The sequence below is a fragment of the Gossypium raimondii genome, chromosome 2 (assembly GCF_025698545.1).
Source record: "Gossypium raimondii isolate GPD5lz chromosome 2, ASM2569854v1, whole genome shotgun sequence".
NCBI lineage: Eukaryota > Viridiplantae > Streptophyta > Magnoliopsida > Malvales > Malvaceae > Gossypium > Gossypium raimondii.
In genome coordinates this window covers 5997350-6020203 of record NC_068566.1, presented here as the reverse complement: position 1 = coordinate 6020203, position 22854 = coordinate 5997350, and the positions used below count along the sequence as shown (strand labels likewise).

Here is a 22854-nt window from a genome sequence, read left to right as displayed (position 1 = left end):
AATTATGTTATTTCTAATATTTTACATGGTAAACATATTATCGTCTGTGTAATATTATATCATCTTGTTATTTTCACATCACACTCACAGAAAAACCAAACTATTTTAGTTAATGAATTTAACAACTATTGTTTGGATAACGATTGAAATTTCAAAACCCGAAAAGCATAGGCACTAAAAATGATCAAATTGGACAACAGGAACTAAATCCACAACTTACAAGACCAATAGCAGAATTCGACCTAACGAATTTAGCCACTACCGTTCGTTTCAAGACTAAAATTTTAAAATTAAAAAAAATAAAAGGACTAAAATTAACCAAATTGAAAAGTAAAGGGACTAAAACGAATCAAATTAGAGTGTAAGGATTAAATCCACAACTCAGACAAGTCCAAGGACTAAGGTAGAACAGCTGAAGCCGTCAGAGACGAAAAAAGAGTTTTGCATGTTGACATTTCCCCTTCCGTACAAAGAATAGAGCTAAAGATTTATATTTGAGGGTATGTGAATGTACCGATCTGGCCCCCAACCACAATGTCAAGTACAATCACTGTTTAAGTGTATAGCAATTGGAAATTAGGTCAAATAGAAAGATGATGATACCGGAGGGGGAGTGGGGCATAACACCGCCCACCCCATCTGCTTTAGCATCTTGAATGATTATAAAAGGATACATCAAGTGACTGACAGCTAATGAATAAAGAATTTAGGAAATAATAATAATATAATAATAACCTTTTCAATTGTTGGAAGTTGGCGTTTCTACAGTTTTCAAATCCAAGCTTTTCTTGCCTTTTTTTCTCTCGTCTTTTCTCATTGTGGCATCATCATTTGTCAAGTAACAACAAAGTGCATGTAATTGCCTACTTATAACTCCAGGACCACTTCACCTCCATTTCGTATCACTTTTGTTTTCAAAAACCATAGTTGGTAGAAGAGGCTCTGGTGATCTTCGGGTCAAACAACACCAAATCAGATTTGAATCTCATATTTATCAACATTTTCTGTTCATTCCAAACTGGATTCCAAATATAATTATTAATAAATGCTGGATACAATGATAAAATAAATAAAACTCAAGTTTGAACCTTGTAGATGATATTTTTGAACGGGACAATTACAAACTCCGAAAAGATTAGTCTTCATGTACCATAAAACAGACATGTTTAAACAAAAAAAGTTCAGAAGTGTGCAATCTGTCAGGAAAAAAATATATATGTATAGCAAGCCGTTAAGATAGAAACCATAATTGAATTTGTAGTCTGTGAATGGTGTATAACTTACAAATTACACAACATTTTCTCGTATGTTGAAATATTATACACAGCTTATAGACATGCCCCTTAGTAAATTGACAGGGGGATACATTATGCTAACACTTAAACATTGAATTTCTGCAGAAGTTAATCTATGCTATGGCTAAAAGGCTACATGAAAATCAGGCCAGCCGATGATAAAAAAACTGCTAACTCGAGAATTGAAAATATGAAGTTGCTACAGGAATTGCCGCAACTAAGCTCTGGCTAGAACATCATCAAGATCTTTGAGAGCTTTTAAGGCCATCCCAAGTGCTTAGCTGTTAAACATCCATTTGGCTAAAAATTTACCAAGTTGAAGGCTTTCATTTATGTTGAATTAACAAACAAAAAATGTAGTGTATCTATGCCTCTCACTTTGTTTCTGTGGGTAGAGATTGATTTATCATCAAAGTTTCCTCCGAGTTGAATCTTCAAATCTGCAAAGACGAGGTTTAAACCTCCATTATGTATTCCCGGCTCCTGTGATATAACTTACTAGAAGAGTAACACGAGAATAACATGAAAGCAGGCATTAATCTACATTGATATGTTTATATTTCTTTTTTCATAACAAAAAGAAAAGGATGCATCAAAGAGAGCACGTAGGAGTCTGACTTGTTATTTACGTCTAATAGTATGATGATATACTTAGTATTTGCTTGGTTGAGTGGTAAGAAAACTCGAAAGATGAGAAAAGTGGAAGATAGAAATTGTGTTTTTCTTTCCATTAGTATGCTTGGTAGGAAAGGTACAAAAGAGTATATATATAATTTTCTTCATACCCATTGCTAGGTATGATTGAAAAAATGAGAGGAAAGAAAATAAAATGTATGCCACTAGGCATTTGATTAAGACATACCCTTTGTAAGTTGAGATGAGAAAATAGATCTTGAAAAATATAAAGAATCTAGTAAATGTAAACACTTCACTCAAATCAACCTAGTTTTCTTTCGTCTTTCGTTGCCAATTTGGAGCAGGGAAGACAATTGACTTCAACTTCCCCGTCAAACGCCCTGTGACTATCCTGTTCATGTGTTCATAACAACAGATTTGTCTTTGTTTGTGGAAAATGATAAATCTTTCCTCTCACTTCTCTTTCCTACCAAGTGCACCCAAATTTCATATTCTTTCCACTTTTTCACCATTCTCTATTGATCCTCCCACTTTTCCACTCTATCAATCATACCCTTAATCTTATCAGTAGTTCAAGCGTCTAAAACAACATTGATGAATCTCATTTACACTATATATTATCTACAAAGATGAAGAAACTTAAAACAAGATGCTTAAAGTGTAAAAGAAATAAATTTTGCTTACCTGTTACTCAAGCAGTTCCTGTTATCAACCTTTCTCGCTGGTCAAATCTTTTCACCTTAATAATACCAATAAGAACTTGAAAGCTGAAAAATGCACAGATGACGTATGCAGCAACAGCTGGCACCTAAATTGATAACCATAAGAGCAAATGATTAAAGAGACAGTCAAGAACTGAGGGGTGTAGATATACATAGATTCATATTAAAATAGAGAGCACTTTTTTGGCCAACAAAATAGAGAGCTTACTCGAATGGAATTGAGGTACAAAATTGTTGCGAGATTGATCAGGCTTCCAGCAGCTACTGCCTGTTTATAGGTAAAAAGGAACAGGATCACCATGTAAATATCTAGTTTTGAAGAACATTCCAAATGTTTTCCACATCGTAGAATATGTTCAAAAGCTACCAAGAACGTAAATGTCCTTTGAAGTTATAAATGGAAAACAATTCAGTAAGCTATAAAACCCTTCAATTCTAGTAATATCTGAAATACACAAGACTTGATCCATTCTGAACTTCTTAAAGTCTGATTTTCACTTGTACCAGCAATCCATGAACTTCATTGTCACATATCCCATCACTTCCCCAGTCCTCCCAAATGCACCATTAGAATATAATACTAGGGAATAAACTTATGGAAGGATCATGCTGGGCCTACATCTCCAATTAACAAGTTGCCAACCTATGGAAGGATGCATACAAGAGAACTTAATGTGAAGTCCGCCACCCCCACCCCCACCCCCCCCCCCCCCAAAAAAATAAAAACAAAAAAGAAAAAACTTACTATATCCACTTGGAAATGCAAGAAAGCCAATAATTCAACAGTGCAAAATGATGTTTGAAGGAACTTAAAATGTTTTCATAGTTAAAAACAAATCTCAAACGATGAAATTAGACAGAAAGAAAAAGAAATTTATGATTTAACTTACGCTCCCTACAGTCTTCTGAACAGTAGCAACACGTTGGAAAGCCCTTTCAGACTCCAAAGCTCGTACTCTGAGCTTCAGATCACCTTGCTCCTGTAATATGCAAAATTTTGCAACATTAATTTAACATTTGAAACAATTGATATAACATAGAAACTATTTTAACCTTTCAAACAAAATCATAGAAGGAATCTAGAGCCTTACCAATCTTTGGATGATTTCAGCAAGCTTCTCAACTCTATCTGCCTGCCTAAATAAGTTATAGAACGCACGGGACTGCCTGTCCCATCTCTTTCTGAAGTCCTGAAATATTTATACAGATTATCATGAAAATGGAACTGTATCATGAAAAATACAACTCAAAACCAGATTCAAAGATTAGAAGATTGCCTTCAACACAACTTCAACTCCAGCTTCACGAAATTTTAACAACTCCAGTGCATAGCTAGGAGCAATAAAATGCAAGATAATCAGATATACTGACAAAATGAATGACGAAACCTTTGAAAGATGAGTGAAAACTTCAAAGATCTTAAAGAGTTAAACCACACTCACGGTTTTGCAATCTCAGTTATGTCAAACCGAGGATCAAGGCCCTTCCCGATGCCGTCTAATACTGCAGAGGAAATAATTCATGGTGCTAAGGTTCTTGTTCAACAAAGCACAAATAGAAATGAAGCCACCAGGTTAATATATATTACCTGAAAATGATCTGACAACAAATGTGAATGTGGCAGGGAATCGAAAGGGTTGATCTGCTGCAATGGCTAATAAATCTTCCCCTGTTCAGGTAATGAAACATCCATGAGAAGCAGGAACCCGCTATTTTTAGTGAACAAATAAAAGGGTAAACAGCTGAATTATTAACTCAAGGAAGAAATAAATGGACATTAATAGATTGGAAGAAATACAATTCAAACTTAAAAAGGGAGGTCTTTCTAGGATGTATCAATTGATTCTAACATAAAGGAAGACAACTCAAGTTTTGAAGAGCTTTCAATATCCAACCACATGTAATGTCCACATAATGCAAATATTGTTCTTGTTAAGAGGAGGAAAAAGGCCAGACCTTGGAAGTAAGGCAATCTTTTCATAAGACGTATGATACCGATATTTTTCAAAATTGATCAGCTGATAAAGAAGCTGACATTATCTTTTTCCTCTGATCGCTAGTATGTGTGTGTATCCATGTAAATGTCAAATAACTTGCAAACAAATAGCCTGTTAGATGCTTAGTGAGTCTTCTCCACTGAAGTTATGAAAATGTCTCATGTCCTTTTTGCTGAGTTAGTAAAACCTTATTTTACACTAAAAAGAAAAAAAATAGCACCAAATGTATTACCGATTGCAGCCAGGCGTTCCTTTTTTTTTGCAATCTTTTCCTCCTTTGTCAATGGTTTCTTAAATCCAAGTTCTGTTGTAGCCATTTCTCTCTCCCTTCTTTGAGCAGCAAGTCGCTCTTCAAAACTGAAAAAATTACATTTATGTACTTCACATTCAGCAAAATATTAGATGAAAGAGACAACTGTAATGTACATCACTTTTGCCACCCATGCCCTTTTTTAACCCAATTAAATAAAAAAATAGTTTAAACTTACTTCTAAACCTTCGTTCAACAGGCAAAGAGCATATCCAATTACTAATTTCACAGATAAAATGAACTCTTTATCTTTCCAGTTTTAGGCATGCATACAAAAGCACACTTTAAAGTTTAAGCCAAGATCCTCCTATTAGACAAAAGAAACTTAAGGATGCTGTGAAAAGTTAAAACCATAGGATTTTTTCTTGTAATCCACCTATTAAGGAAGAATTGTGCCGTCCGTCTGACAGCAGTCATATCTCCAGTAGGAACAAGAACGCCCATCTGAATCATTGCTTGAAGGACCTATTAAGGTTACCTTAATCAGTAACAGAATATAACAACGGAGGTCCACAAACTAATGCATGATATGGCTGTTCCTTAAAGACATAATTACCTTATCAGGATCCTTCTCATAGATTCCATAGAATGCTTCCAACAAGCCTTCTCTGATGTTTGAACTGATGCTGCAAGGTAGCAAAAACAGAAGATATATGTCAGGCAAAGTTACCAACAGACCTGAAAAGCTTTCTATCCAGAATGTTGCCTGCAAATAGCTAACCCTAGAATAGGAAATTACCTTCCCATCATGCCGAAGTCATAGAAGATCAACCGTCCACCATTAAAATCATCAACAGCAATATTTCCTGGATGCTGCAGAAATGGAAGAAAAAGAAAACACAAGAAAGCTCTTGTTAGAAATACCTGAGGGACCGTATAGCATTGAGAAATCATGGAACTTGAGGACTACGGCTTATTTATAACTACTACAGCTATGGGTCTCAAGACCTAGAACAGGTATGAATGGGCTACAGCAAGTCTCCCAATTATTGGAATATACTATAAGACAGAAATGAAAACATAAACTGCTAAAACTCCCAGAACTTCTTCTAAATGATCTTAACCATAAATAAGGAGGCAGTTTACACAATTCTTGGCTCTCTTGGTCAGCCTACATTTTATACATTAGCTAATTCTAAGTTTTTGAGCGTTACTAACTTGAAATTGAGAAATAACTACTCTAGAAAAGATAGCTAAGCTGGGTACGAAAACTGGTGGCTGGAGGAACTTATGTAATGGAAAAGTGCACAGGAAAAACATATCAACCTTAATTACATTTGATTTCTGTCAGATTACAGTTTCCTAATAAGGAATCTTGAGTGTATCAGATAGGATTCTGTAAATATTTTATTAATTGCTATCTCTAACTTTAAGGCTGTTTTTAAGGGACGGCATCCCTAGAATTAGTCTATTTCCTAGTACAGAGTTTCCTAAGTTAGGCTCACTATGTATATAAATATTAGTGCAATTCCTTGTGAGAAAATATAATAGAAAAAGCCTATTTCTAACATGGTATCAGGTTAGCCCGATTTCTGGGAATTTTTTCTTTTTTCTGGCATTTTTTTTACTCCCGCTCAACCCTCATGCCTGTATATTTTGTTCAAAAGAAATATGTTTAAAATTGTCCAAACCAATACCAATGGGGATATTTCAGAAGTCTCTATGAACAACTCCAACCCAACAAGTGAGTTGCAGAACATCCAAGTAGCCTACAGGTTAAATGGGAAGAATTTGCTGGGACCATTGGAAAAATTTTCTTCAACAAGTACTTGTAGTTTGGCTTTTTCAGGTATATCCTCTTCTCAAGATTCTAAAGTCTCGGATACAGTCACCAACAGGTCTTGGGTCCTTGACTCAGGAGCTACAGACCACATGACCCACTCCTCACAAAAATTTATTTCATATACACCTTGTCCTAATAATAGAAAGATAACAGTAGTCGATGGTTCTATGATCACAGTGGCTGGTCAGAGTGATATTGTTATAAACTAGACTCTTACTCTTAAAAATGTCCTTCACGTTCCAAAACTGTTTACCAATTTTTTCTCCATCCAAAAAATTACCAAAGACTAACTGTAGTGTGGTTTTTTATCCCAATTGATTTTTTTTCAGAAACAGAATACGAGGAGGATGATTAGACATGCTAAGGAAGTAAATGACCTATACTATCTTGAAGAATCCAGTGGAGAAGTTAGTGCTCTGAATTCCTCACCATTATCTTTCATATCCAAATCTGTTAAAACCAATAAAGACCAAATTTGGCTCCATCACCTCCGCCTTTGTCATCCATCATTTAGAGTCCTTAAAATGATATTTCCTTCATTGTTCAAAGGGATAACTGTTGAAAAACTCCATTGTGATGTTTGTGAACTTGCCAAACATAAACGTACCTATTTTCTGATAAGCAATATAAGGACATCCGCTCCTTTTACTCTTATTCATAGTGATATTTGGGGACCATCCACTATTTCATACATCTCTGGGGCTCGGTGGTTTGTATCCTTTATTGATGATTGTACCCGTGTGTCTTGGATATTTCTTTTAAAACAGAAATCTGATGTAAGGTCTGTCTTTCCAACCTTTTACAACATGATCAAAACACAATTTGGAGCTGAAATAAAAAGGTTTAGGTCAGACAATACCAAGGACTACTTCAATCAATTTCTCTCCCCATATTTTCAAGAAAAAGGCATTATACATGAGTCATCTTGTGTTAGCACACCCCAACAAAATGGTGTTGCCGAAAGAAAGAATGGTCACATTTTAGCTATTACCAGAGCTCTCTTGTTTCAAAAAAATGTCCCTAAACAATACTGGGGGGAATTGTTTTAACTGCTACTCGTATGATAAATAGATTGCCTACAAAAGTCCTTGACTCTCAAAGTCCTATGCAAGTTATAGCAAAATTCTTTCGTGATTTCAATACCTCAAACCTTACTCCCAAAATATTTGGATGTGTTGCCTTTGTACATGTACATTCTCAAATTAGGAGAAAACTCGATCCACGAGCTGTCAAATGTGTCTTTATCGGTTATTCTTCCACATAAAAAGGGTACAAATGCTATCATCCAGCCACCAAAACATTTTATATTTCAGCGGATGTTACTTTTGCAGAACAAGAGAATTTCTTTACTCGTCCTTATCTTCAAAGGGAGAGCTTATTCACAAAAGATAAAGACACAAAATTCTTTCTTCTTGAATTTCCAGCTCCTGTCCAGCAGCTAAACATTCTTGATTTTCCAACTCCTGTCCAGCTGTCAAACACTCAGTCATTGCCTACCAACCAACCTGCCCAACTTGAACCTATGCAACCCGAAATAAAGCCTAATACACCCGAATCACAAAAAGGGATTTAGGACACTACTCGTCCTTTACTGGTTTACTCAAGGAAGAAGACACCGGTGCAAGTTCAATCATCTTCTTCGGATATACAACCTGCTACTCTACAACCCAATGTAATTGCTGAACCTACTTTAAATATTACTGAAAATTCAGATCAGAGAGACTATGATTTTCCCATTGCTATTAGAAAAAGAACTAGAGACTGTACAAAACATCCCTTGTACTTATTCATGTCTTACAAAAATTTGTCCCATAACCACAAAGCCTTTCTTACTAGCCTAAATTCTATCTCCATTCCCAAAACTGTATCCGAGGCATTAAATTATGAGAATTGGAAAAATGCCATGAAGATTGAAATGGAAGCCCTTGAAAAAAAATAAGACATGGGATTTGGTAAGATTATCGAGAGGAAAGAAACCAGTTGGATGTCGTTGGGTGTACACAGTGAAATATAAGTCAGATGGTTCTTTGGAGAGGTACAAAGCAAGATTGGTTGCTAAAGGGTACACTCAAATGTATGGAATAGACTACCTTGAGACATTTGCCCCTGTTGCAAAGATGAACATTGTGAGAGTGTTGTTGTCACTCGCTGCCAACCGAGGCTGGAAATTACAACAATTTGACATCAAAAACGCCTTTTTACATGGTGACCTTGAGGAGGAAGTCTATATGTATGTTCCACCAGGATTCAGTCCAAATATAGGACAGGTAGTTTGTAGACTAAAAAAGGCTTTGTACGGACTAAAACAGTCCCCAGGAGCTTGGTTTGAAAGATTTACCAAAGTAATGCTCAAGTTGGGGTATAAACAGAGTCAAGGAGATCACACTCTGTTTGTAAAGCACTCATCTTCAGGGGGAATGACCGCTTTATTAGTCTATGTAAATGACATTATAGTGACTGATGATGATCTGGAAGGAATGGAAAATTTAAAGAAATGCCTAGTAAAAGAATTTGAAGTCAAAGAGCTTGGTAAGTTAAAATATTTCCTTGGTATTGAAGTAGCACACTCTCGGGAAGGAATCTTCATATCTCAGCAAAAATACATAATTGATTTGTTGACAGAGACGAGCAAGTTGGGATGTAAACCAGCAGAGACACCCATAAAGGTAAACCACAGACTTGGAGATGCACTAGAAGATGCAGCAGTTGATAAAGGTTCATATTAAAAACTTGTGGGGAAGCTCATTTACTTGTCACATACTAGATCGGATATTGCCTATGTAGTTGGTGTTGTAAGTTAGTTCATGCACAATCCCAAAGAATCACATCTTCGAGTTGTGTATCAGATTCTACAGTACTTAAAAGGCACTACAGGCAAAGGAATCCTATTTAAGAAAGGGGAGAATTTAACCCTTGAAGCCTATACTGATGCAGATTATACAGGGTCTATGGTTGGTAAAAGATCAACCTTGCGCTATTGCACTTTTCTAGGAGGCAACCTTGTGACTTGGAAGAGGAAAAAACAGAATGTTGTGGCTAGATCTAGTGCAGAAGCTGAATTTAGGGCGATAGCTCTTGGAATTTGTGAATTATTATGGCTGAAAATTATTTTGGAAGATCTGAAGATCAAGTGGGAATGTCCAATGAAGTTGTATTGTGATAATAAGTCTGCTATCAATATTGCACATAATCCAGTTCAACATGATCGTACGAAGCACGTTGAGGTTGACAGACATTTTATAAAGGAGAAACTTGACAGTGGCTTAATTAGCACTCCATTTGTGTCCACTGATGGTCAACTGGCAGACATACTTACCAAAGGATTATCTGGGAAGATCTTTCAGAAACAAGTAAGCAAGCTGAGAATGGATGATATCCACTTCCCAGCTTGAAGGGAGTGTCAGATTACAGTTTCCTAATAAGGAATCTTGAGTGTATCAGATAGGATTCTGTAAATATTTTATTAATTGTTATCCCTAACTTTAAGGCTGTTTTTAAGAGACAGCATCCCTTGAATTAGTCTGTTTCCTAGTACAGAGTTTCCTAAGTTAGGCTCACTATGTATATAAATATTAGTGTAATTCCTTGTGAGAAAATATAATAGAAAAAGCCTATTTCTAACGTTCAAAATGTTAGTAGTTCCAGTAAGCATATGGTTGTCTAATCTTTTTCTTGCTATAGTATAATGAAGAAAGAAGCTAGGAGGAAATGAGGATTGATTCAATAATGTCTAAGAAAAGAAATAATGAAACAGGGAATTATCAATTAACAAGACTGCACATTATGTTTTAAAGCCAACTGCTACACATGTATACACATGTATAGTGCAATGTTTGTGCTTCAAGGGTTAGAGCTGACTAAGTAAGCTGGTGGATAAAGGAACTCAAAGAGAACTCCAGCAGGAAAAGGTATCTATCCATCAACCCCAATTACATTTGAATTTTTGCAAAATTTCTAATATCAGTAATTTAAGTTTCTAGTTAAATAAAGCAGGAGGAGCTCAGGAAGTGGAGTTTGTAATCTGAGTAAATAATTAAATAAAAGCAGGTACTGCTAATCGAATACTGCACATTTTAGTTCTAAAAAAATACTAGGCCTACAAAACGAAAAGCAAAGCATTCCTTTGAAACTATGGCATGTTATACCCAAGTTTAAAGTGCAAACATAATATTGAACTGACACCCCTTGACCTAGCAGTTCCACAAATAAACCCAAATACCTTGCTTATTTGTATAAAAGCCCAACAAATTAAAACTGATTATAGAAACTCACTGGGTCAGCATGGAAAAAACCATGAGACAAAATTTGTTCCAAGTAAGATTCAACTGCATATCTGCCCAACCTGCATCACATAAAAATATAATAACTGTGAAGAGCATGAAGGGTAACACATGAACATCATATCTTGTAATCACTTGTTAATATGTAAGAGAAGAAAGCAATGCATGAAATACTGTTTTCGCTAGGGAAATTAGCAAAACCTTTTCCGATCAACTCCCAGCTGATCTAAAGCTTGAATCTTGTTTATTTTGATCCCAGGAACATACTCCATTGTCAAGACCTACACAGATTACATGGATAAATCTAAATATTTAAGAATGTAAATCCAGAAGACATTCCAACTCTATTTTTTTTTTTTTTTATAAATTCATAAAATTCATACCTGTGGTGTGGTGTATTCCCAGTATATTGATGGAACTTTCACATAATCCATGTCTTTGAAATTACTGGCAAATAATTCTGCATTGGCAGCTTCCTTTGTGTAATCAATTTCCTGAAAATTGCATATATGCATATTGTATAAGTTAATATCAATGACAATAATTGCAGAATTCGCAGAAAGAAGAAAGTAACTCGCACTAGGTAAGATTATGCGTTTAACCCGCCGGTCAAGATGATAAAAAACTCAAATAGTTTGCCTATATGTTGCTTTTTAATTACTGAATTTAATGGCAATCCAAAATGCATTCTCATTCCCTGGCCGATATTTTACATTTTCATATACATAAGATCTTTCAAAATTCTCAAAAACATGAGTCTAAACAGTGAGCATGACTAATTAATGCTCTTCCTACATTATTATTAACATCTCTAGTTTAGGACATTCCCTTGAAGTCTAACTACTATTCATGCTATCTTCTGTGTTTATCAATATCTTACCCTTATTGGAAGCTCAGAGCCATAGCACAAAATCCTTAATTTCAAACTTCCGCCAAGAGTTCTCCCTTTAAAAAGAGTCTTTAGCATAAGGCTAGAAGGTTTGGTCATGACATAGGATCCAATTAAACACCAATTATGCCTTCACTAGTAAAGAAATCTTCACTATTCCCTTCCCTCACCATGTTGCATGAGTATACAATCCAATCATTTCATCATTCTTATTCCTAATAAATCCTTTGGTTATTTAATCTAAAATGTGCACTCAATTCTTACATAGTTAATGAGGTAGATCTACTTATGGTTTAAGGTTTAATTTACACTCATCTGATTTTAGCTTCTACAATTTTTGGATGATGAATTACTAAGATATTTTGCCTCTAGTGGTTCTTTCTCAGTTTCCCCCCAGGTTCTTCCAATTCTCCCTAAAATCCTGAACTTTCCCTGTTTATAAGGTTTTCCTTCTTATTTCATTTATTCCCTGCTTGTTTATCCTCACTTGCCTTTAAGTCTCTTCCTAGTTCATTATTTTAATTTCATCCAGTCTTGTGACATTGAGATCTTTCGAGCATCAGCCTTTAAGAAGCAAAAAGGTCCTTAAAACTTAAAATAATCTTCATGCATAAATTTTATGGGGAAATATTAGCAATTGCAAATTGCACACAATCTAGCATTAAAGCAATTCAGAAGCAAGGCACTTGATAGCTTCTGATACAGTAATGGGACTACCTGATACAACACACTTGCACATTCATCATAAATTGCAACCCAATCTCGCTTTGCACCATCTGACTTTGGGTCTATCTTCTGAAGATATTCAGCTATTACCTAAAAGCCAAACCAAACAAGAGTCAGAATCTTTAACCTTCTGTAATCGTTCTCATTTTCCAAAAGTTCCTTTCAAGATTATCTTAATAGAAAATAAGCAGTTTATTAGTACCCAATGATAGTGATAGCAAAACCAAAGTAATTAAGTAGAAATCATGTTTGACAAGCGAATCAAAGAGTAAATGGTAACACACCAGAAGTCACAAAAGCTAATAAACCATAGGCATGATGAAGTCATGATAAGGGATAACATTATCAGTGGTACATAGAATTTCAAAAATTAGTAAACTAACCCTCAGGTTTTTAAGATCGATATCAAAGAGACTCTTTAGACCAGGTCTTTGTACTTTGACAACTACTTCTTGGCCTTTCAGTTTTGCTCGATGGACTTGGCCTGCAAAAGAAACAATAAATCTTTCAATTCCATTTAATCAACTAGCAAACTATTATGGATTTATATTTGATACAATAACAGTGTATAGATCTATACCTTCCAATGAACCACATGATGCCACCAGTTAAAAGATAAAATTATTTTAATTATACACTGACAGTGTATAAATCAGTTCACCGTATTAATGATGTGTCATAATATGGTTCACGGTCAGTGTATAGACACCCAACTTTTTCCTGTGTATGTTCTCTTACTCCTTTATCGTTTAATCATGAATACGATTTGTTTCTTCTGTTTTTAAATTGACTCTTCTAAACATTTGCAAACTCATTGAAATTAAAAAATCATCTGGATAGGGCTAATTTTAAAGGGGGAGTGGGGGAGAAATAAACAACATGGCTGAATTCATTTGCTGCCAAATGGAAAAATAATGTGATGACAAGAAAGTCAACTCCAATTTTTTTAATAGTTATAAAGAGTGGTTTGGTGAGGCTTTAACTTACATAAGCACTTAATATGTTATGTGAGAGTACAAAATGATAAGTGGATGTCCAACATACAACAAACAAGTCTTTTCCAACCATGAAGCTCAGTTACATTGATCATATTCTGTTATTGTGCTCAATTTAGACACATCCTTATGCAAGCATCAGAAAACTTGGGCTCTTTTTATTTCATTTAATTGAATTATTACTACTGGGGGGAAAAGTGAAAGTCAAAATTCCATTATTGCTAATGGGTAATAACATTCCATATCTCTCTCATCTTGTAACAAGTTCATAGAAATCTACAGAGTAATTCATATATATAATTAAATAGGCATTAGATGCCACATTAATGTGTTAATGAAGCAATAGAATAGTAACAGTTCTTGATATATTATCATATGAAGACATTAGATCAGTAAACTTCTTTTAGGCACAGCTAGCTCTGAATTTATCTTTGCGTCTTTCTTATTTACATGTTATTTTAGTCAAACCGTTAAATAGTCCACCAAATTGGTATGAGTTCGAATTTTATTTACAAGTAAAATAAGTGAATTAAAGAAAACAGAAAAATTAAATGAAGAAAACAAAAATTGTTCTGAATATACCACTTGGCATGAGATGCAACATATCTTTGTAAAGTCTTGTTCAAAATCAGGTGGGAGAGGAGGGGGGTATGTTATAAAATTTGGTGATTTGACAATGGTCATACTAACCACAGCATAATCCATCTTTTACCACCAACAAAGCCACAGTTGTGGTGGCAACATTGTTATAAGTTGACACCAAAGGCCAAGGTTCAAGCCTTGTGCAATCCATCCCCCTCCCCAATTTGTAATGAAAAAAAAAATCCATCTTTTACCAATTGATCTTATGAAATGTTTATTCAGTGATGAAAAAGAAATTAAATCAGAAAAATGTAGAGGTCAAGAAGCTTACCAAGACTAGCAGCAGCAATGGGTTCATAGTCAAACCGATCAAAGATAACACCCACAGGAGCTCCAAGCTCTTCTTCAACAATGGATACTGCAGTCTCTGATGGAAAAGGTGGAACTTGATCCTGCATGTGAATAGAATTAAATTCTATACTACAAAATTTTAAATTCAGAAACCATATTGCTAGCTAACTCTCTCTTGTAGAAGGGAGGGGGTAGTATGTACTAGAAAATCATTATATGATTTTGGGGCACAGAATTATTATACAGTTTATTTCACAATCTGCCGTGAATGAATTCTTCTACAAGCAGAACTAACGTTCACAATAAACAATATCCGACCTAAAAGTTAAAATTTAAAATTTAAAAGAAAAGGAACTTCAACCTGTAGCTCTGACAACTGATCAACATATTCTTGAGCAAGAATGTCGACCCTTGTGGAGAACTGCTGGCCAATTTTGATGAAAGTAGGACCCAATCTCAAGATGCTTTCTTTTAACCATTTTGCCAGGGCCTTCCGCCTTAGAACTTTCTTTTCCTCAGTCATTCCTCCTGCACGAATGCACCTTAAAACAAGATATATAATGCCAACAAGAAGGATACATAACAATATGATATATAAGACCACAGGGTTTATCTAAGGACATAAGTCAAACAAGCCACCCCTTGCACTTCTATGTTCCAACATTTGGTGGTAGTTCAGAAATGCAAGAGGATGCTACAAGCACACTCACTGTCTATAAAGGCAGGATACAGAATAAAAAGGATCACAAAGAAAATTTTATATCCTGATAACATTGCTGGATCATGTCAACCATTCAAAACCAATTCTTTTCGCAATCTAGCAATCTTCTTTATATTTCATCTCAAGAATGTTAATTCTATTAGATAACATCCCTTTATCTAGTCAAACTTAAATTAGGGTTGCTAAAATGTAAAACAATGAACTTATATAATTTGTGATGTATTCTTTCTAAAATACCATTTTCTGAAAATATCACCTTTTTCATCATATGTCATGGATCAAATTTGGGCTATACCAATTTTTATAATCTATTTTTCCTCCAAGTAAATGATGGGAAAAATGAAAAACACGGCGCAATTGCTGACAGTCATACAGGTGTGCTGTATTTTAACAGCTATAAACCTACGAAGCAGCTAACCTCTAACATAACCAGAACCAATTGATAATGAGACAATTAATTTTAATTAAATAATTACTATTTTATTATTTTTATTATTTTTATTATTATTCTGTTCCATCAGATGGAAGAAAGAAATGGTTTACAATAACAAATTTTGTATTTGTCATGGAGGCTTACTGCAAAGAGAAAGGGCATATCTAGCAGTAACTGACCTTGATAGGAGAATTTCTGATTGTTCAACCATGCCTTAAATACAAAAGTTAGAACAAATCCCCATATTTCCAAGGTCCTCTGTATTGTTGAGTAGGTTTTGAATCTACTCCAACGTCCCCCAGGAGCAACAGAAACCTGAAAGATTTATTGCCACAAGATTACAGTTAATACAAAATAGAAGGGACACAACCAGAGCTACTTAGGTAGAAAACGCACCAAAACAGAGATGGTTGTGACACTAAAAACAAATCAATGCGGTCAACTCAACTGTATTACATTATACAAGGCAATCAAACAAACATCACGGAAATGGGTGAGAAAGTACATCAAGGAAAAGGCACCCAAGCACAAGCTTAAACCTGGATTTTTGTTATTATTAGCTGTAGACGCTCCTCTCTAATAATGAAATAAGATACTACATTCAAAATAAGATACTGCTCCATTAATCATGGAGATCAACACCAAAACTTTAAAAGCAATCCTGCAAAGTCTGAACTAGTAGTACATTTACTTACAAGCAAACAAAATTTTCACCACAATATTCAAATTCCATGAGCCCCATATCTTGTTATATAATATTAGAGGCAACATTTGTTTAAAAGAATCATTAGTTGCTAATTCTGTTAATTGTTTTTTGCTGCTAAAATCAGAAAGCAAAAATGGTATTTGAATACAAATTTATATATATATTGGATTAGAAATATCACATTTTGTAAAGAATACATTCATAATCTACTTTTATATTTTGGCTCCCTTTGAATTAATATGGTTTTACTTTCTATGATTTACTTTGCTTCGCAGAACCTTTTAAGAACAAAAAAAGCAAGTAAAAACAAATAAAACCAAGTTTTTTCTAAATCAGTCCCAACTCCACAAAAGGTAAAACCAAGTACCTCGACCTGGTCTTGAGTGCTCCGCTTGAACCAAGCCTCCTCTTTCCCAATATCTTCTACCCTTTTTTTCCTCGCCTCCTCCGAAACTACTCCTTCCTTTTCTACCACCTGCATCACCTCCGCTGCCATCACTTCCGCCGCCGCACCATTCCCATTCCCATTCCCGTTCACATACTTGACCAAGCTCCCATTGCCCTCACTCTCCACCACTCCTACTCCACCGTTGGTATTATTATATCCCTCAACCGATCCATTCTTATACACGTACTTACTAGCACTACCATTCCCATTCGATCCAAACCCACCGTTGACTTCCTTGATAAATTCTCGCTCCCTTTCCTCATAGGAAACTCCTTCCTCTTTACGCGCTCGAACTCGAGAACGCACGACACCGTTCCTTAAATGTCCGTTCCCAGCAAGAGAAACTCTAGAGAGAGAAGAACATCTAGAGAGATAAAACCGGTGCTTCGAAGTAGTTCTCGGGGAGAGAAAGTGAAGCTCTTGTAATGGTAGAGATGATGACGCCATTAATGCAACTGAACTAAAATTTTCCTGCAACAGTCAGAAAACTTGAATCAAACCCTAACTAACCCCCCAAAAAAGTCATTATTTTCTCTCTTTTTTATTTTTATTTTTTATTTTTTGGGGTTATATATTTGGGACTGTGAATGTCCTGTGGTGGGAGAGTGAAGAGATTGCAGAGAAACGGACAGATTTTTCAGAAAATGAAGTGAAAAAGGAAGAAAAAGGGGTGGAGGTAAGGTGGACACGTGGCAAAGGCGGATAGAGAAATAGAGGAATTTAGAGTTGTGATTGGTGGAGAATATGGCGCGGAGATGTCTTGGCCACAAAGGGTGTTGGTCTGGCAAAAAATTTTCATTTGGATGGATGCTCACGTGTTAATTATGTTTGCGTTTAATTGGTTAAGTATTTTTAAAAATCTTACCCAAAAACAATCCTAGCCGCGTATGTATGTTAGGCTTGCTGGAGTTGGAGTTTAGTGAAGTCAGCCTGCCGGTTGATGTTGAGTGTGCCACTAGGGTGCATGCCTAAACTCACTTGTAGTTATACCGTATGGGTATCGAATGCCGATGGTAGCTTTATCTACGTTACTCTCTTCCAAATAAAATGAAATCATACTTGCCCTATCCGTTTATATCAGTTAATTTATAATATATATAGATTTTTATTTTATTTTATTTTATCTTTATCTATATCTATATTTTGTTTTATGAAAGGAGAATCGGCTCCTTCGAGAGAAATTTTATCTTTAAAATGTTGTTCTTTGAGTTGCCGACTTGGATCTCAACAATCAAAGGTATTGTCTTCGTGTCAAGGTTTTGTCCTCAGCCTCCACAGAGAGTCATATATGGTTTATAGAGGGGGTGCTTTTGTCAGTAGAGATAGTTATCTACAAGTGTCACGGGGTTAGAACTTAAGTCTGACAAATCGCGCAGCTTTAGACGGTTTCTTTACTTCAAATCTGCCTAACTCTCAAAAAGTGAAAATTCTCCTGGATATTCTCTAAGACATTGAAATAAAGAAAAAACAAATCTAAAAGCAAAAGAGCAACGAAAGAACTGAAAAAGCCACAAGAAAGTAATGTACACCAAGTGTTTGAGTAAATGCTCTCATATATAATATAAAATATAATGGGATACTATGGGATTTAATGGATGATTACAAATGAGAAGGAATGATTCTATTTATAATTGAGCTCCCTTAGATCCAACAAAATAGTTTACGTTACATCAACAATCGAGATTAAGTCAATCTACATTTTGATATTTTTAAAGGATTTACATGATCTTCTAATATTACAAAACCAAACATTCTAATATTATAAATATTCTAATATTACTTTCCATATTTAACAAGGTAGCTTTAATTTCCCTTAAATGTTTTACTGGGCCACCGAAGCTTTAAGTAGATGGTCTTTTCCACATATTCCACAAATCGGGTCAATTCAAATGGGTCAAATGAGTCCCGTTTAATCAATTGACCTCCATAGGACGTTCTTTGTGCATTAGTCATGGGCTTTGATATGTGGCATGTGACATTCTCCCCCACCCATTCTTGCGACGCCCTTGTCGCGTTCTCTGAATGACATTGGTTTGACTCATTTTCAAACTATCTTGATGCCTTGGTTGATTTTCGATTAGCCTCTATTGGATAGTCTTATCTCTCAAAATATTTGTCTTAGCTTTGATCGTTGCCTACCTCGAACTGTCCCTCTCTTTGGCACATCTCGGTTGTAAGAGCCTATCGCTCTTACTTGCCCACACTGTGACTTGCCTCGATCAGGAACCTCTTGATCCTCACAAATAGGCTTAGACGTGCCCACTTGAACATTGGGTTAACCTTGAGTTTCTCGCCAACTCCGATTTGTAAGTCCCTTAGGTTACTCGCTTTAGAACTTTGAAAGGGCCTCTGTATCTTTTCTAAGCCAATGGTAAGTCAAAATGAAAAATACTAGAAAAGTGTTTGAGATGTACCTCCCGCGTAGAATTTACTCGATCCAACTACCCAATTTGCATCACTATTTTTTTGATAAAGTTTGATGCATAACCATCTCCCTCATAGGTGATATCCCCACTGATAGTTCAACAGGCTTCACATTGGTTTGTCGTACCTTTAGCATTTCCAATGAGGTTTTCATAGCACTCCAATCTACCAAGTCAATGTTCTTGCCACAATGAACATCCTCGACTAGCTGGATTGTCGAAAATACATTGGTTCCACCTTTCTCATCACGACTCACCAACACAATGCATTGTCATTGATGAGTATCCACGATAAATATGCAATCGACAAACTGAACTAACAAATAATTTGTAACAATTGATTTTTAGTGGTGTTAGAAACAATAGTTTTGGAACCCCATTTTCGATATCCAAGTCTATATATATATATATATATTAATATTAATATTTACGAGGTTAGTATTAAAGCTTATTAAAGTTTGGTCTCTTAATTTTGTCAAATTGGTAGTTAATTAATATATAAGGACTAAATTGTAAAAGTTTATTGATATAGATGTTTAATTAACCAAAATACCAAATGACCAATTAGACCAATTGTATATGGCCAAACGGTGGTGGGTGACGATAAAAATCCACCAACTTTGTTAATCATGCTTAAGGTTAGCTTGCTCAAGTTTAATTAAATTAATTGAGATTAATGAAAAGTTAAACTAAGTATAAAAGACAAAATTGGAAGAAAAAAGAAACATTTGTTCATCATCTTCTTCTCCACCGATTGCAAAGGAAAGAATAGGGTTTTACGCTTTCAAAACTTTCGGCCTTTAATTTGTAAGTTCAATCAAGTCATTTCTTATACTTTTTATGTTTTTGAGGTCATGAGAGCTTGATTTAACTAGCTCATGTACCAATTTGTAAAACTATTAAAGTTTATAAAATTTCTTAAATAAATTAGTGTTAAATTGATAGATTTTAAGCTTAGAAGTGAAAATGACTAGATTGTAAAACTTAATTACTAGTTTTTGAATATAAGGACTAAAGTGTATAGATTAAAAATTGATGTGAAATTTATGTAATTTTAGATAGTAGAGGGTCCTAAAAGGATGTAATTGAGACCAATTTTGAAACCAAAGCTCAAAATTGAAAGTTATGGCAAATTCAGTTTTAAAGACTAAATTAAATAAATTGTAAAACTTTAGGGACATTCAAAAATGAAATTGAACTGATTTATGCATATAATAAGATGTTAAAAATGTTTGGAATTGATAAATTGAACCGAATTATTGTACAATTGGGAATTTAACCAAATTAAAGATAATTGGGGAAAAGGTAAAATTGTTGATTAGTCCTTAAAGATTTATTCATTTGTTGTTTTGTCGTAAGTTCATATGGAACTTACTATTTTGTTTCATGTTATAATTTAATTGTAATTATTTTGCTCATTAGTTTATATAATTGTGAATTTGGTGATTTTGGCATCAATTGGACTAAATTACAAAGTATAAAAATATGATATTTATGAATAGGTACAAGGTATCGAAAAGGAAATGGAATGTTTATAAGATTGGTATGAAATGTATATGTTGTTATAGGGATTGAAATTATATGAATACAGTAATAATGTTGTGTGAACTTAGTAAAGGATTAGAATACGTATGGTATGCCATTAAGGTTAAATATGGAAACGATTAAGGATTGACATAGTTATATGAGATCCATCATTTGTTGCGAATTCTCGATTTATATGTATTGTTAGTTTAACATGGACTAGTAACTTCAATACAATTCCAGCTTGTCTGAGCAAATTCATAAATGTCAACTTGTCTGAGCAATATAGTCTCATGTATCTGAGTTGATTTACTAAGGTTCTCTAGGGCAAAAATGGTAACCTAATGGAAATGAAATTGTAGAAATGATTTGAACATGAATTAAATTACATATGCTTTCAAATTGAATACAAATTGGATGGTACATGATATTAAATGGAATTGTTGCATATATATATGTGTTTTGTGTTATAAGTTCTTGATATGTAAGTGAACTAAACTAATGGTTGTATTTGTTTATGCATATGACACTATAAGGATGCAATATAGAATGCCAATGTATTTAAATGTTTAATTTGTTGTAATGTTAAGGTAAGTTAAGTAAATTTCATATGGACTTACTAAGCATTTAATATGTTTACTCCGTTGCCTCCTTTTGTTAAGGTAAGTTAAGTAAATTTCATGTGGACTTACTTAACATTCAATATATTTACTCTGTTGCCTCCCTTAGTTCCTTCGAGCTCTTCAATTCTTGTGCTCAAAACCTTCGTCGTGACTTTAGTTTCCTCTTTCAAAGCCATCACCATGACCCCGAGAGCATCGTCCCTTAATGTCAGCTTATCCATAGTGGAATTGAGTACCCCTCGCATTGCTTCCACATTGGAACCGAGAAACTCCAACACAAATTCCTTAAGTTACTTTTCCATTAAGTCTAACTCTGCAGTACATCCTTAACTACCTCGAGTGTCTCCTCACATCCCCCATGGATTCCTCAAAATTGACTACTCGACTTTCCAAAGTTGACAGCACTCCCTTAATCGGCTAGCTTTTCCAGCCCTCTCACAAGTCTTCATTGGCTCAATTTGATCTTCTCATCCTTTCATCATCTCGACCGACACCTTCGAACCTTAGCTTGGATACCAACTGTCATGGGGTTAGAACTTAAGTTTGGAAAACCGCGCGGCCTTAGGTAATTTCTTTGCTTCAAATTTGCCTAAGTTAGCTTATCTCTCGAAATGTGAGAATTTTCCTGGAATTCCTCTAAGGCATCAAAATAAAGTGAAAGCAAACTTAAAAACGAAAGAGTAATGAGAGAATTGAAAAAACTACAAGTAAGCAATGCACACTAAATGTTTGAGTAAATGCTTTCAAACATATTCTTTAACTCAATAATAATGTACTGTGAGATGTAATGGGATGATTACAAATGAGAGGGAAAACTTCTCTTTATAGTTGAGCTCTCTTAGATCCAACAATACAATTTACTTTATATCGTCGATCGAGATTAAGCCAATCTACAATTTGAGATTCTTAAGGGATTTACATGATCTCCTAAGATTACTAAATCAAATCTTCTAAGATTACTTTCCATATTTACCAAAGTAGCCCTAATTTTCCTTAAATGTTTCACTAGGCCACCAAGGCTTCAAGTAGATGGACTTCTCCAAAAGTTCCAAAAGTTGAGTCAGTTCAAGTGGGTTAAATGAGCCCCATTTAATCAATTGGCCTCCATGGGACACTCTTTGTGCATTAGTTACGGGCTTTGATTCGCAACCCGTGACACAAGACTCAGGATAGGTATTAGTATTGGGCATGTGAATAATAATAGAGGTATTTGGGTATGTTATACCTCGATCGAGGCGCCCCTTCCGTGCATCGTACACAACACTTCGTAGAAACCAAGGACAAAACCCCAATATGGGTACAACATCTTCAATTGTTGAGGTTTGAATCGACTGCCTAGAGGACAACACTTCGAAGATATGACTTCTTCAAGAGAAGTCGATTCCCCCTTAATAGAAATATATGTTCTAT

The 22854-nt window shown here is 35.0% G+C and overlaps 1 protein-coding gene across 5 annotated transcripts; it reads right to left on the bottom strand.

Annotated features, from left to right (window-relative positions):
• Positions 1-1231: 1231 nt before the first annotated feature.
• On the bottom strand, positions 1232-17504 carry LOC105787861 (protein ACTIVITY OF BC1 COMPLEX KINASE 8, chloroplastic). 5 transcript variants are annotated; one of them, XR_001131702.2, is made up of 22 exons: positions 16794-17503; positions 15900-16035; positions 14928-15094; positions 14547-14667; positions 13022-13122; positions 12630-12728; positions 11407-11517; positions 11225-11304; positions 11016-11085; positions 5700-5773; positions 5517-5586; positions 5337-5425; positions 4883-5007; positions 4242-4322; positions 4096-4156; positions 3931-3985; positions 3745-3843; positions 3544-3633; positions 2862-2921; positions 2616-2739; positions 1674-1735; positions 1232-1595 (listed from the first exon to the last, which is right to left on the bottom strand). XR_001131702.2 is itself a non-coding variant. In XM_012614447.2 (21 exons), the coding sequence occupies exons 1-20, from the start codon at positions 17319-17321 to the stop codon at positions 2623-2625; spliced, it is 2334 nt and encodes a 777-aa protein (XP_012469901.1). In that variant the 5' UTR covers positions 17322-17503; the 3' UTR covers positions 1232-1735; positions 2616-2622. The 5 variants fall into 5 exon arrangements, 3 of the variants coding, with proteins under 3 accessions (XP_012469901.1, XP_012469902.1, XP_052481258.1); XR_001131701.2 differs by having other exon boundaries at positions 1232-1576; XM_012614447.2 differs by having other exon boundaries at positions 1232-1735.
• Between the last annotated feature and the right edge of the window lie 5350 nt (positions 17505-22854).

What these genes read in the sequence shown, in the direction of transcription:
- LOC105787861 (XM_012614448.2), bottom strand. Translation starts at nt 17,321, where the DNA reads ATGGCGTCATCATCTCTACCATTACAAGAGCTTCACTTTCTCTCCCCG. An exon ending in GACTTCGGCATGATGGGAAG is followed by an intron (nt 5,587 to 5,699) that starts GTAATTTCCTAT and finishes GCTACCTTGCAG; the next exon opens with CATCAGTTCAAACATCAGAG. An exon ending in CTGAAATCATCCAAAGATTG is followed by an intron (nt 3,634 to 3,744) that starts GTAAGGCTCTAG and finishes TGCATATTACAG; the next exon opens with GAGCAAGGTGATCTGAAGCT.